At 41.0% G+C, this 16,087-nt stretch overlaps 1 protein-coding gene across 1 annotated transcript in view; it reads left to right on the plus strand.

Moving 5' to 3' along the window:
• Nucleotides 1-11,155: 11,155 nt before the first annotated feature.
• Nucleotides 11,156-16,087, plus strand: part of Tis11 (Tis11 zinc finger protein) — a 36,438-nt gene continuing 31,506 nt past the window's right edge. Inside the window, exon 1 of the mRNA XM_077404424.1 lies at nt 11,156-12,045. Coding sequence (XP_077260550.1) covers nt 11,986-12,045 — 60 coding nt within the window. The 5' untranslated portion in view covers nt 11,156-11,985. The remainder of the gene's footprint in view (nt 12,046-16,087) is intronic.

Below are 16,087 nucleotides of genomic sequence, written 5' to 3' on the forward strand. Positions count from 1 at the left end.
CACGTTCACGCTCACGCTCTCGCTCGTTCCGTTGTTGCAGGCAGCAAGCGATGAAAAAAAAAATCGTAAAGGTCTGAGAAACAATTTATGTTAATGAAGGCCTCCTTTTCACCATGCGTCATTAGGTAGAACGGCGATTAACGTCGCAAGTTTAGGTCAATGTTACAGCGGCGAGCGCGAATGCTTTTTCTTCACAAAGCGCTCCGTGTTACTCGCTTCGTTTAAATTAAACGATACTCGTCGATTCGCGCGACTCATCCCCGAATCTCGCAAATAATGCCACACCGTATCATTTCGAAATATCCGAAATCTATATATGCAGCCGCTTTTTCAAACGGACTAAATGTCGCACGGGAGATGATGTGCGAAGATCACGCGAACAAATTTGATTTGTTGATTGTTGAGTCAAGAAGATCACGTGACACAAATTTTTTAGGAATTAACACGATATAGTTTTCAATAATTTTACCACCACTCTAATAGATGCAATTAAATAATTAATTCAACTTTAAGGTAACTTTATAATTTCTAAGAATGGTTTCTCAAAAGAGAGAAACTTATAGTCGGGTATCTGTATAATGGAAAATTTACGAATTGCTGCAAGACGATAACTGGTAAAGCCGATAAGACACGCCGAAACGCGATGAAGAAACGAAGAAAAAGAAGTCGTATAACAAGCCTTTAAGACCGCACACTCTCGCTACGTAAGCCCCCACCGGATATAAACAGAGGCAAAACTATCTTGGCGAGTGACTTTCACCTGATTGACTTTCCCTTTCTCTCTACGGCGCGAGCGGAGGTAATTGGACGCGCGGCTGACTGGCTGGCTCTTTCTGGCATCGGAAGAATCTGCTGGCCCACTTCCGGATCGAGCGCGGCCATCTCTGATCGCTCGACTGTTTACATTCACGAGCTCGCGAGTGATCCGCGAGTTTGGAGTTCGATAATTGATATTGAAAAGCCTCACCACGTGTACGTGTCTGTGCATCAAATGTCCAAAAGACGTTATCTCCTAACGTTCAATAAACATGTGTCTGCAATCGAGCCTTTATTCGTTTATTTTTAGTAATTATTATTCGAGAGGTCTATCATTACACACAAGTCCGATAATAGCTATTCTGCATGTTGTACTATCGTAAAATTATACAACGTTTAAGATATTTCCAAACTTTTTTGAAATATAAAAGTAAAAAAACAACTTGTTTTTATTTAAAAACTGACATATCTGAGATTTCTGTTAATTTTAGTGATATACACGGTTAAATCCCTAGGTTGCATTGAGATCAGATAAAACATTTGTCATTAAATAGATAAGATAACGTTAGATAAAACTCAGTCACAACGATCTTGTAGAAAGAATAACCTTTATTGCTTAACTCCGTTATTCATTGATAATGTCCCCTTTTTATTCTCCTAGAGGTGAATAATTTCTTGCGTAATATTTTATGTATTTTTTTCCTAGACCCTCAACTCTTGAAGAATTCTAGATAAATCTCGTGATATGAACTCTCTACCCGAGTAATATAAGTAGAAGATGACTAAAGACGTAGATATAATAACATCCAGTATCATGATTTATCAGAAAAGACCGTGTTTCGGACGGAAATGATACGGTAAAATTTATCGAAAAATTACAAATCTTGATAAATTATGATAAGTACAATTTCGTTATACAGATATGATAAAAAATCTATATCGTCTGTAAAGATATTTTTTCCTCCATAATTTCTTCTTCGAAACTATTAAAAAAAAAAACCTATTCAACGCAAAAATAATTGTTCGTAACTTTTCTAAAACAATTTAAAAACTGTAGAAACAAAAAGAATAGGCAAGGTTAAAGGATTTCTTATCTCGTAGATACATCGAGTACATCGCCGCTGGAAACGCGCGTCGATAAATAGCACAAGCCAGGTATTATAATGTACTAAAAACCGGTTTAATATGTATTCATTAACGCTAGAGTTAATAATAACATAAATCTTAATTAATAGTTGTGTCCAGCCACGTAATATGTTCATCTCTTGTGATGTGAAAGACGCATTAAAATATAATAATATATTTTTGCATCAATAATCAAATTTATATTCATTTAACGATTATTCTAAGCTGTAAAAGCTGTAAGAAATAATCATGCAGTGATGTAAGAAGTGTATGTTGTAATTTGCAAGTAAAATTATAATTTTGCAAATTTATCATTAATATAGAATAAAAATAAATAAATTAATTTAATTTTATAACAAATATAACTTTTCCAAAAATATTCTACCAAAAGAGCATCGAAGGACAGGTTGCGGATAGGGATGATTCGAGAGGTGCTAGTATTGGGTCGCGTTAATTATTATTAATACAAAGGGCCTTAGCCAGTCACTCTTATAGACTATTTTAATACGTGAGGTCTGTTTTCGCCTTTGCCTTTTGATCATTTCCGCCCCCGAATTAGAAGCGCCAATAAACGCGGAGTCCAATAGAGGCTCCGTTGTTTGATCAAGTGCACACCAGATCGTCTCTCTCCATCTAACTTTCTGTACCCGTCTTTCGCTTTCTCTATTTCTCGTGTAGCGATATACCAGGCGAGAGTCTCGGAACACTGAGAGCACAACCGTGAAAAAAACGACAATTCGAGATGGTTAAACATGAGCTGTCCCGCGAACGTTGCAAGTGCTAATGAATGATGCGGAGTGCTACATCATGCAACGGGTTCTTTCAGAGGGAACGGAGACGAACTTGAAGTTTGTGAAGGGAAAAAAGCATAGAGTGGGGAGAGGGGGAAAGAACCGATAAGTCGGGAAAGAAGGATGTGGGAGGGTTTTATGTTAATATATACCCAAAACCATTTGGTTGTGGAGGGTGTTAATACTCGAACGTGGACTTTGTACCGACTACTATACTATCCGCTTTCCATTTTACAATGCTTTATTACATTAAATTGTATCAGTTAATCGTAAAATATGTGTCATATCTTTAAATGTTTAAAACCATATTTAGTAGTTACACTAAAGGCCATTGCACGTAACGAAGTTTTAGTCATAATCGTAGGGCCGTAAGAAAATAGACCAATCACACTCGATTATTCTTCGAGCTCAAGGAGAATAATCGACTGTGATTGGTCTATTTTCTTACGGCCTTACGATTATGACTAAAACTTTATTACGTGCAATGGCCTTAACGCGTGCAACTCATCGTAATATATATAAAAGTGCAAAGGTATAAAGAATTTAAAAAAACAGCAATAATATGTATGTATGTATGCCTTTGTGCTCAAAGTTCAAATCAAATTAAAGTAAATCAATATTTCGAAAATTATTTGTCGAGAATGTCCGAACTGTGATAACCAACAGTGTTGATTACCTAAATTACAGGTACAAATACATAAAGAACTGTCTCAAAATTCTTTATCTGAACCTAATCGCATTTTTAACTCTTAGAATGTCTGTACAAATATAATAAATAGCGTCAAAAATATAAAAGCCACATCTGCAGTACCATTTTTAAATCCAGTATTTAATTTTATTTTAATTACTCAATATTAATTTGCTTATTTTTTCGTTCAATTATTATGTTATTCGACCAATGTTAATTTCTAATTTTTATTTCTATCTAATTTTCTTGATTATCATATCCATAAGTCTTACTTGTTTTAAAACTTTCCTAAGGATATCTAATTATCACGTTGCGTCAGTTCACTTCGTTAAAATGGTCCTCTCTGTAAGATGCACGCAGGTTTCACGCACAAAAGTCAATAGGCGTGACGATTCGTGCGGTGTACTGGATAGGAGGAAAACTCGCGGCTGCGTACGATTCGCGCTGCGTTTGCGTGCCGCTACGATAGGCGGTCTCTCCATGCAAGTACGAAACCATTGTCGCCGGTAGGAAAACGAGAGAGTCACGCGTGTACATGCACGCCGCTGATATAAGTGCCGTTCGTTAGTTGCCACAGCTCAAAGTGCAATGACTTTTAGAGCCTCACACGACGCCTCACGCCAATCATTCATTGCAACACTATATAGGCGCCCTTCCAAACACCATCCAGGATCTAGTGATCGTCATCGTCATTGCACCTTTGGTTCATTGAAGAATAATAAAGTTTCTTCGCTTTATGTTGAAATAATAATACTTTTGCCTGATACTTAAAAGGGTACCGCAAAATTATCACGAGGAAAAATTAATTTTCTGTTGATAATTCTAAATCGATTATTAATGTTGAGAATGATGGGAGAGAGAGCATTTTATTGATGACTGCCTTGTGAAAATCGCGAACGATTGTAGTGGAAAACCAGCCACGTTGCGGATCGGTGGAATAGAATAATGGCATTTAGTCCTGGTCAACATTACTTTACTGTTGCACGCGGTCATTAACCCATTGGCATCAATGAGCGGAATAATCCGCGCTCGCGAGTCGGTCCGTGCCATCGAAACGCATTATTCTGGATGAAATGGTTTCGATTTGTTGCAAATAAATTATTTCTATAATACATAATGGTCGTTCCTAATTCTTGCATAAATTAAATAGGACATATCGCGAATATATATTTTTAATTAATTTTTATAAATAAATTTATTTCATTAGTTTAGATTGTTCTTCATAATTTTTAACATCTCTATATCAAAACATGAAACGTGAAAGTTTCCTGTATCAATCGTGTCATGTCTGGAGGACATTTCAAAATTATCAAATATATACGATTGTAAGCCGAGATTCCCAGGTGCAAGAGAAATTATAGCGATTTATGCAACGCTCACGCGGTTGTCGTTAATTTAAGATTAATGCAAAATGTGAAAGTTTCGATCGGAGTGGCGCCTGGCCACGGAAATACCGGAGGATAAGAAAAGTAAGAGCGTAAACCGCAGTGTAAGCACTCATACGCACAATATACGCCATTACTGACCAGGGATCGCGCGCGTACGCGTGCTACGTACTACGTAAACTAAGCAAATTATGTAAAGATGTAAATTTACTATGCAAGAAATATGCTACAAAAGCAGGTAATGACAAATGTCTCGAAAAAGTGTGTCAAGCGGTGCCATTAAATTTATGCGCTTACGATGTAGATAAATGTTATTGGTTTGCCTGTCATTCTGCGTAATTCTCAATTTCCTCAATTTCCAATACTATCGTAGCATTAATGCTATGTACTGTACAACTGTTGCTATTTACTCCTCTTATCTTTATGAATAAAGTAATTTTACTAGTAATTAATTAAATTAAATTCTTTCAAAAAATAACCATATAATTATAATCTTTTGTCAGTCTTCCTTTTACTCTTGTCGAACTTAACATTATTTGTTAAAAGCATTTTAATTATAAGGAAATATGTTAAAACTTTTACTTATTGATTAAAACTTTTTCATTTTTGCGCTTTTGCTTATTTTCAGTAATATCGTCATTGTTCGAATGCTCTGACATTTCTAAATGTATCATATTATAATTCAGATAGTTAAGTTGTGCTGTGTCAAATCACTTCTCTTTTATATCTTAACTTTCAAAAAGGAAAGTATCATAATTCAATGTTCTGCTTATTAAATAAAATATTTTTCGTATTCTCTCACTTATTAATTCTTCAATTTTATATATTTCTATTTCTTTACCTCCAAAAAGATGTCAACCGTGACAGACCAAGCAAAAGGTGATTAAAAAAGAAAATAGAAATATATGCAAATTAAAAATAAATAAAGATATTAGCTTGGCTACTCCGACGCTGCTCCCATGTATACCCGAGAAAAATTTGCCGAGTGGGTTTCTTCGAGCGGAGCTTTACGAAGTACCGTCCACGGTGTGGGAGATGCAACCAATAACGCGCCAATAACGACAACTTTTTCGCAAAACGGTCTCTGGGGAGCTACCTTAAGCCGGTACTACATGAGCCGTCTTTCCGCTCGGTCCGGTTTAGCCGGCGTGCATTTACCCGTGTCGTTACATACCTGCTTTTCTGCCTGCCGTTGCCTTGGCCTTTGCGATTCTCAGAACGATTTCTGCGCCGATCTATCGATCTGAGATCTACGCAGGTATCTGTGCACGACGTGGAGACGCCAAAGGTATCAGCCGGAGGGTTTTGCTTAAGAGGGTACTTTAGCTGAAGGTTCTTACCTGAAAAATAAACCATATTTGGAAAATGTAAGATTGAGTGGTTCTTAAGTTGCTCGCTGACAGAGTCTGTGTTAATTATAGCATGTGTGAATCATGTGCCATTTGTGGCCATAATAAAGAAAATCTTTGACAAGAGATGGGCGAGGCGCCGATAACATTTTCGATAACCATAAATATCATAGCTTTAATCGCGCGAATGACTCCGACGTTAGTTAAATTAATAAATCTTTTGTGATGCCTCTCTCGCACCCACGCGTATACTATGATGTGTAATAGGCTGCAATATATTATATGATGCGGAATCAGCATTGATTAAGGCCGCGACTAGAACGCAGCTTCTTCTCGCATCTCTTGCTCGTCCTATGACATTTTCTTCGTGACATTATACCTCGCGATTCTTTAATTACATAACTTGAACAAATTTTTATCGTGGCCACGGTTTTCCTGTACATCCCACGTTCCTCGACGCTTCTTCGACGGAGAATAGAGAAAAACGTTTATTGAGTCATTATACCATCCTGTTGAGCATGTGACATTTTCAACAGTATCGTATTTCTCCACATTATAACACTTTACATAATCCTACGAATGTTTATGTATGCTATGTTTTCTTTTATCCGAATAATTGAGGTCGAATAATCGGGCCATTTATATTGCTTGCAAATGCATTACTCAAATATATTTAAAAATCTGAAAGTTTGAATTTTATGTTCAAGTTTTTTTCCAGATTATAACAATCATAAAATTTTTTCTTCTGCCTAAAGCATTTCGTTATTCAAAGAATGACCAAAAGAAAAGCTAAAGAAATCTGTATATTGTTTTAAGAATCATAAAAAACAAAAGAAACTCGCTCCGACAAAGAAACCGCAGTGTAGATTTCTAATATTAAACACTGCCGTTTAAATATTTACATACCGTAAATATTTATTAAACGCGTAGTTATCCATTCTGACTCATAATTGTGACGTACGTTCCACAAGATGACGTTATCAAAAATTTGCAGTGAAAGTTCGAGTGACGTTATGCTTTCAAACGCGTCATCGTTGTCGTTACATTCACGCAGGGATGCATGTGACGTCAAAATGAGAGAACAAGCGAAAGAGAAGAGAAAGAGCGCAACGTTTCGACGTAGTGTTTTGAAGAAAGAAAAAACCATCTGACGTCACGCCCAACCATCTGAGATTCAGTATAAGGTATAAGCTCAACATGACATTGCTAGCGCGTTTCCGATAATTTGACTCATCACCAAAGCATGCGGTACAGTAACGGTGTTTTCCGATTAAATATTTGTCGTTATTATTGTTATTATCAATTATTATTGCTTGTGAGAAACGCTGTTAAAACTTTATAATCGAATTCATTTGAAGGAAAAAGTCCAACTAGTTTAACCAGATTGCTCGCCAGATTGCACAACGTCGAACGAAATTGAATACGACTGTTTTCTCGTTGCCTGTTTCTCTTCGCCCACTTCTTGCGCTGCCTGAGACATTACGGACGTTACAAGAGATGCGAAGTTGCAAGAAAGGTCCCCGGCTACGCGCAACGTTCGATCCTCTGCGCAACACATGTTACATCTGTGCGCTTTTCACGTGCTCTCCCGCAATAATATGGATACATACGCCACGCACGTGACGGATACTCGCCACTATCCGTTCCCTTTATTTTTCTCTATTCTTTATACTGTACATCCGTGAACGAAAAAATTACGACATATTCTCTCCTCGATGGTTCCCGGAACGAGCCAAAGTCGCGAAGATGTCCTCACGTCATAACGTCTTCGCGAATATATTTTGCATTTTAGATTTTGTATTTTACACTTTGGGATCGTAGGTCCGCACACGGGGAATTTTCCCTGAGGTATTTACCTGTTCTTTTACAATCCTGTAGTCAGGTAGTTTATCCTACAGTCTACTAGTTTACCTAATTCGCTTTACCTTCGACGGTCGCACTCGCTCTGTAATATCTAACAATAAGATGCATATCTTTTCACTTACGTCATTAATGCACAACGAATCCGCATGAAGTATGCGGATACGTACGATTATTATTTCATTGCAATGACTTATAGTTACTTTCCGACTTTTACCGACCTATCATTAAAATTTCGTAAAGAGATTCAAGCATTTAGATTATAGTCTACGCATTTAAAATTTTGTTAAGAATTAGTGTAAAATATTAATTCCTCTAGTATTTCTATATGCAAGAATATAATATATAGTAATATAAAATTACCTATAATTTTTGACGAGTGTTTTTATAAGATATAATATTTTATGTTTGAATATAAAACATAACTGTCTTTATTTTAAGTGTAAAAAAAATGAGGATATATCTTATAAAAAAGCGAAGTAACAATAATCACCAGAAAAAGAATTATAGAAACTTATTGCACGACTTATCGATTAATCTGAAAATTTCACGCTCAATCATACACGGCTTATAAACCTATCGCAGAAACGGGATTGCCGAAGCTCTCTCTCTCTCTCTCTCTCTCTCTCTCTCTCTCTCTCTCTCTCTCTCTCTTCTCTCTCGTTCTCACGCGCACACTTCTCACAAAGAGCCCGCATATCCCGGTCTGATATCTCTGAATATAGTTCGGCCACCATGACGGAAACTGACTCCCATTAGCCGTTATATTTAGTGGCATGAGAATCCGTTCGGGGTTGAAAACACCTCCCCATGAGATTCGGCAGCTCACCCTCATAGGCCCGTATGTTACAGCGTGTACCATGACACTCCCTAATTGGACAGGAGTCAGACTCCTTTGACTGCCGCATATGGTCGATCATATCTACGATAATAAAGAGGCAATCTTATTTCGTGATTGATATATTAGTATCGTTAACTGATCATCGCATTAAGCTTCCGAGTTTTCAAAAAGGAAAAGGGAAGTCACGGTGCTCGCGACGTGTCGATTAAAACAATATTAGGCTGTAAATTTGTTTTCTTCATTAGATAAAAAGACTTTGAAAATAATAATTGGTGCGATTAAGAATCAAGAGATAGCTTTCCTCAATAACTCATAAATCATTCTTTTATCTGAAGTGGTCGATATGTTTTATCGCGTATTATTTGCCTCCTCACGAAAAAGACCATTGTTCCTCCGGCAACAATTTTAATCGGCGTTTGACATTGCGCCGCTGTGAAATCAGCGGGGAGTCTCGCTTCCTATTCACGCGACCTCGCGGCAACCGAACTTCCGGCTTTCCCTGAGCGAAATGTCACTTCCTTCTTCGATTAACGGCGTTGCTGGTACGTGCAAAATTCCGTAAAAACGTTTGTTCTTGCTTTACACCAGAGGCTGAGAAAAAGAAACAGCGAATTATAATTAACTCGACCAGATACGTGACATTCTTCCTAAACCGACAAGCACATTTTTTCACGTGTCTCGTTATACGCATTTCTGTAATTGAAATGTCGAAAATTATGTAAATCACGCTGATAACAGAATCCAGTCGACTTAACGCGTAGCGACAACTGATATTATTAATTTTTGAAAAACATTTTCAAAAAGATTTCCTTCTCCAGTATTGGTAACTGCCAACCAAGTTGTTGCTGATTATATTATATATACGCATATTACATAAATTACATATATAATAATTAACATATAATATACAATATGGTGTTTGCGATCTATTTACGTCGGAAAGTAATTAAAAACAAATTCCTATACACCGCAATACTTCATTACGTAAATTAATTTATGCGTGACAACCGTATCTCGCCCGGTAATGAATCGATCGTTAAAAACTTACGGACAATCGCTGCTGGCGGCGTAATTTACGCTTGCGGTCGTAAAATCGTAACGGCGATCGACGACAAAAAAATCGTAACGAACATAGTTTACCGCTTAGAATCTGCGGTGCGTGCCGCAGGTGAATAAAAGCTGAATTTCATTCATGCCGCCGTAAGTATAACCACTGGAATGCGCTCGAGTTGTCGAGCGGCTGAGACAGCTGTTTCTATAGAGTATATATAGTTTTGCATTGCAGCACAATAGAGAAAGAAGAAACAATCCCCCATATAGCCGCATTCAACTCTATTCGCCCGCTTCGGAGTAACGATGCTTCGAATATAACGACGATCGAGGAACGTTGGCGTCTCGATTCGCGATCAAATTTTAACAAACGTTTATTCTCTCATCCTGTGGAACGTTTTCTTATTTTTCAGTTATCGCTCTATTAGTTTTCTGTTAATATATAAAGCGCTCGTTACGTATACATTCGCAATATTTATTACATAAGTGCGCCGCAGGATTCCGGCAAGTCCAGCCCTTTTGTGAAAGAATAAAAGAATCCAGCGTTCTTCCGCGAAGCTTAACGTTTCTTACGGCGAGATCGTTGGAATCTCAATAAAAAGCTGTTAGCCTCTTTGCAACGTCCCATTATGCTGTTACGATCCTATTATCGTTTCTGCAGAAAGTCTGGCGTAACTTGCTCTCGCCCGACCAATCGACACGTAGAGAAAAAAAAAGTAATAATAATCAAGTTAATCTCGGAATACTACCTCGCTGAAGGAAATTCGCCACTCCATGATGGGACGCGCGACGCTCTCGGCGTCGTCCATCGCGTATATCGGGGCATTCGGATTCGGGGCCGCGTCTCGCGATCTAGCCCCCGGGGGGACCGGGGGCCGGGAACCGGGGATTAAAACTCGCCTCGAAGGGATGCGACCCCGAATCCCGTCCAATAAGGGAGCCCGGGCCTGCGGGATTGGAGAGGCGCGGCGGAACGAGTGGCGGACTGGTGGACGGTAGAGCCGTGGAGGACAATCGAGCGCCGACATGCCGACGGAGACGGCCTAACCAGGGCCTAACTTCACGCGAGTCCGAGCCGCGCGCCGCGCGCCGCGCGCGCGATTGCCACGTCGGACCGTCGGACTGGAGTGGAGCGGCGGTCGGTCGGTCTCCCCCCCCCTCCTGCGCCACCGCCGCGCGACGCGGCGAGACGGCACGCGATTGGCCGGCGCGTCGGTGCTGCGGAGAGTCTACCCCGGCCCCGGCCCCGGCCTGCCGTGTCCTCCGTTCTCCCGCGGAGCACAAGCTACGACTTTCAGTCGGCGGCGCTCTCAGTCAGCTTTGGGAGGCTCTGTCCTAAACGTTAAAACGCACGGTGGTTATACCGGACTCACACGCAAAAGATATACCCGGCTAAGATTTTTCTTCCCCTCTCCGCAACGACGGGCGTAAGTCGACGAACGGAAAAAAGAAAACAGTGCCAAGTTCAAGTTCGTTAAAACGCGCGACAGCGACAGAGAAAGAGAGAGAGAGAGAGAGAGAGAGTATTTACGACGACGACGAGTAAAACTCGACGACACTCGCGAGGAGACGGAGTTATCGCTGTCGCGAAGTCGATCCGGAGAGAGAAGAGAGAGAGAGAGAGAAAGGAAGACAGAGACAGAGAGACAGAAAGAGCCGGTCGAACCGTGCCAGAAAGCACGAATTCGAGAAACATACGCTTTCCGTATTCGCGCGCGCGCGCGCACACGCCCGCTCGTTCGTTCCTGTTTTTTTTTTTTTTTTCATTATCGTCAAACGTTGTTAGACACGTGTCGATCGGGATACGTACTGTTTATTTTACACGCGTGGGTGCTTCAGATGCGAGCTACGACGACATCGGCGGCGGCGGCGGCGGCGGCAGCATCGCATAACGACGCGTACGGTCGTAGTGGCAGTTTTATTGTGTTCTGAGGAAAGTTTTTTTTTTTCCTCTCCTCCCCCATCGTTCGCCCCCCCTCGCCCTCTTCCCACCGCCAAACGCCGACCTCCCTGCGCCGGACTTCATTTTTCGCGCGCCCGCTGCGAGAGGGACGAGAGAGGCAGAAGGAGCGGAAAAGGATCGGACAGAGACGACGGGCTCCAGGTACAAAGTGTGGTTTTTGTGCGACACCCGGGGAACATGTCGACCGCCGTCATGAGTAACACCTCCATGTTCGATTGCGGCGAGCATCTCTTTAAGGTAAGAACTCATCGCGATCAGTCTCCGTAGGTTTCGTTCGTCGCGCACGTTATTTACAAGTATTGTTTACGCGAGCAGGCTCGTATACGCGACGTTACTTACCGGGCTGTGCTCTCCTCGACGCCCCGGATCGTTCGAATTTTATAAACAGACGTATCCTGACTCTTGCCGATTATTTAGAAGAGAAACGTACTCGATGTCGCGCATATGTGATATACCCGAAAACGTACGAAAGACGGACGGACGGACGAGGACAATCCGCCACGCTCGAACCTCGTGTTGTAAAATGAACGAATGTTAACTCTCCAAGGGCATTAGCTGGGCATATTCTGCGCCGCTGCGGGAGTATAACTGCACGGACTCCCTGCCGAACGTTTTTTTTTTTTTCCCCAAAATTCTCTTTGATCTATCGCCGTTTCTCCGGCTTTGTCCCATGTGCCCGTTTCCATTCGTGAGCGGTTTACAGCCGGATATCCGCACAGGTAGATGTTTCTACTCCGGCAGGTATACAACGTAGAACGAACGAGGAGTCCGAATTTTGAGCCAAAACATTCGTTCGCTGGTGTTCGATCCGATTGGCTCGTGCGGCGAAGCGGCATATGGAGAGAGTTGAAGAGTTTTTGTCGAATAAACCATTATTTCGCACACTCGTTTGTTCACGTGTATATCCTGGAGGGAGAAGAAGACGGAAAGAAAAAAAAAAGGACAATATGGTTCGGCTTTGTTCTACGATTTACAAGGTAGAATAATTTTCAGTTCATCGTAGAATTTTCAAGTGGTCGCGGTTCGGTTTTACGACGTTCCAACAACAACATTCGAGGATCAGTTCTCTCGGAACTTGATACAGATCGCAAATTGTCGCGCGCGTGTAATTGCGAATCGCGTCGATCTATCGTCTCTTTTAGCGCTTTATTTTCCTCGGAGATTATTTTACGCGACGAGGGTCGAAGATGGCCGTTCGCCGCGCCGGGTGGATATTAAAATCCTCGATCGTATCGTTTCGGGACGCGGTCCCTTCCGCGCCGGGTGATCGAATCTCGTTTCCACGTTGCACCGTCATCCGCGCGTTTTCCCGTTCGCCTTCCGCGGTGGAGGCGATCTCGAGGAGCACGACGAGCAATGTCCCGCGACAACATATGCACGCGCGTGGAATCGAGAGATCTCGCGCGAGACACGGGAAACGGGCGCGCCGCGTAACTCGAGCTATAGCGTGGGCATACGAGCGGGAAAAATATCGGGCAACGGGTGACTGGATCGAGAGTGGAGAGAACCCTAGAGCCCACCGACAGACACACACTCGTCCTGTCGTTCGTGCGTCTAACGACGCTATACGCGTCCGTAACGGAGCGAGAAAATATCCGACATTTAGAAAGCGAAAGAAATTTTCTCCGGGATATCGAGGCAGGTGTATGCGAGATTCGAAACGCGACGTTCATCGATCGGCAGACGTTCCTCGATGTTTGTGACGTACGTATCTTTGTTTAGCCTCGTCATATCCGCCGATCTTGCGATACCGATGTAGTTGACAATTGTAACGTATTATCAGTCGACGGGAAAAAAAAATATCGAGAAACTTTGATAAACGAGAGACCTTGTGTTTTGTGGGGGGGGGGGAGATAATTTACAAATTTCTAAATCGGAGGCCACACAGTTGCTTAATCGCAAACACGGTTTCTGAGCGACGCTGAAAATTGTTATCGGGATATTGCCTCACAAATTAAATATATAGATGATAAATTTCATTCTGCAGTATATTCTTGTAAAATTTATCGTGTTAAAAATTCTCGCTTATCAGTTTATTACTATTATCTTGTCAGATATGCATAATCTGGAAATATCAATATTTTTAACCGATATGTATATCGATCACTATCTTGACTCAAATTGTAATAAGATACGCATACGGTGGTATTTCCAAAGCTTTTCTTCGTCGACTCAAGTGTTTTCGATTGTTTCGGGGGAACGATTAAAATCGACCCTATCCATGAGATTATTCTTAATCTTTTAGAGAAAGAAATTTTTTTACATTTTTCCCAAATAGTCTATCCTCAACTTTTGAATTTCGATTCTGAATGCGGTATATTCATACGTGACTCGATTTGTACTTGATTTGCGGAGTTGACAAAAATTGCGACCTACGTTAATAATGACTACAAGCCCGGCGAGATCGAAACCAAAATCAGTCGAATGTATTAATAGTAATCACTGCTGGAGTCACGCGGCGTATTCCTCGTTTCGCGTCGATAGGTCGAAAGGCCTATCGTCATCATTCGGACGCGGGCTGGTCGCGCGTTCTCGCACGACGTAAATAAAAGACCGTCGCGAGTCGAGTCGGAGACTCTCACCTTAGAGAGAACTAGGCACAACGACACTCTCTTTGGTTTCTCCTCCGACGAGTGAGTTTCTCTGTGTGACGGCGAGTCGAGCCACTCGTCGAGTCTCTCACGAAGACGCTTGTAGATTTAAGAGGAAATGTGGAGTAGAGCTGATTTTCAATTTTTAATTGCTCCGATGTATGTCGACACTATGTTGTTGCAAATCCGATGGTAGATATCGTACGACTCGTCCACGCGAAAAAATTCCGAATGGCGAGGCGACAATCGAAATGTTGCTGCGTTTTAAACATTCCTATCTCGTTAATTTATCTATAAGAAAATTGTTGTTATCCGCGATCAACAATAAATAATGAATCTTTCGAGGATTTCTTCAAACACTCGTTAAACACATTTCTGTAAAATGCATATTTTAAAATCCAGCATAAACAGAGCATCGAATCAGCTGTAAAGAGCCATTATTTTTTTTTGTAATGAATTCCTTTTGCCGAACAGGAAGTTTTGCTTAACGGAATTCATTGTGTCAGGTTTCTGTTCTCCGATTATAAATGTGTAAGCTATATAGTACAACACGTGGCTTCTGTTCATTAAACTAATGATAATGCATTGCAACTCGTTGATTTTCGAAATTAATCCATCACGTGATTATTTGTTCGTAAAGTTTGACGTTTTTCGAAATTCAAAACGCGGAGATAAAAATGTTTAATTATTAATTTCACTCACATCTGAACCAATCGTAAAGTAAATGTAAAAGAGGAGCAAGGTACGAGAAACAAGATGAAATAAATAGCAATAACACAAATTATGGCAAATGGCACACATAGAAACGCGACTATTGCAAACAGGAAATATTTACCACCAATATTTATCACTACTCGATAATCTTTTGCTTCTACCGCAATTTCTGTGAAAAGAAAAAAATAAAAAAGAATTTACCACAGCCGTGCCTGTTCTCCCATCTCCACAGAGGTGTTATTTTTATGTCTTATTACGTCTCTTACGAGGAGATGCGATCGGCATCGCACGTGTCGCACGACGAGAATTCGCGCGCTATTCACAAGCGCGGAATCGCGCTGGTACTCGGTGGTACCGCTTACGCGCGCGAGTGTATTGGTGCGTGTTGAATTAACAAATGCACATTCGCCCCTCTCTCTCTCTCTTTCTCTCGCTCTCTCTCGCTCTTGCGATTCCGTTCTTACCGCGCACTCTCGATTGCACCGTCGTCGTGCAACACGACGGAGACAGAAAGGCGTATGTATTATGCGTCCCCGGCGCGGCGTATAGTGTTCCTCTCGAGCGCGCTCTGGCAAATACATATGAATATTTACTCGGAAAAACTCGAGTGCGCATTAACAGCCGACGAGACATTAAACGAGACTCGGATCTCTGGCGGAACGAAGCAAATATGTCGTTAACGAACAGTATGCGAGCCGTACTTATTAACCGTAATTTTAAGCAATGAAGAGGAAAGAAGTGACGTGGGATGACAATATATGGCGTTATTCTCGATACAATCAAGATTGCTACTCTCTCTCGATGCAAACGGCATGTCGGTAATTTTTGTTGCCAATGTGTAGGACTTTCTAAATATTTCTCATTCTCCATGGTACGCGTGTACTTATAAGCTTCAATAAATATCACCTTAGCTTATGCAATACATGTAATAGAATTTATTACAAAGAAAGTATATGTTGTGTATCAAGGCACGA

This window comes from Temnothorax americanus, unplaced genomic scaffold, assembly GCF_048541705.1.
Source record: "Temnothorax americanus isolate GAGA-0224 unplaced genomic scaffold, ASM4854170v1 Scaffold19, whole genome shotgun sequence".
Taxonomy (NCBI): domain Eukaryota; kingdom Metazoa; phylum Arthropoda; class Insecta; order Hymenoptera; family Formicidae; genus Temnothorax; species Temnothorax americanus.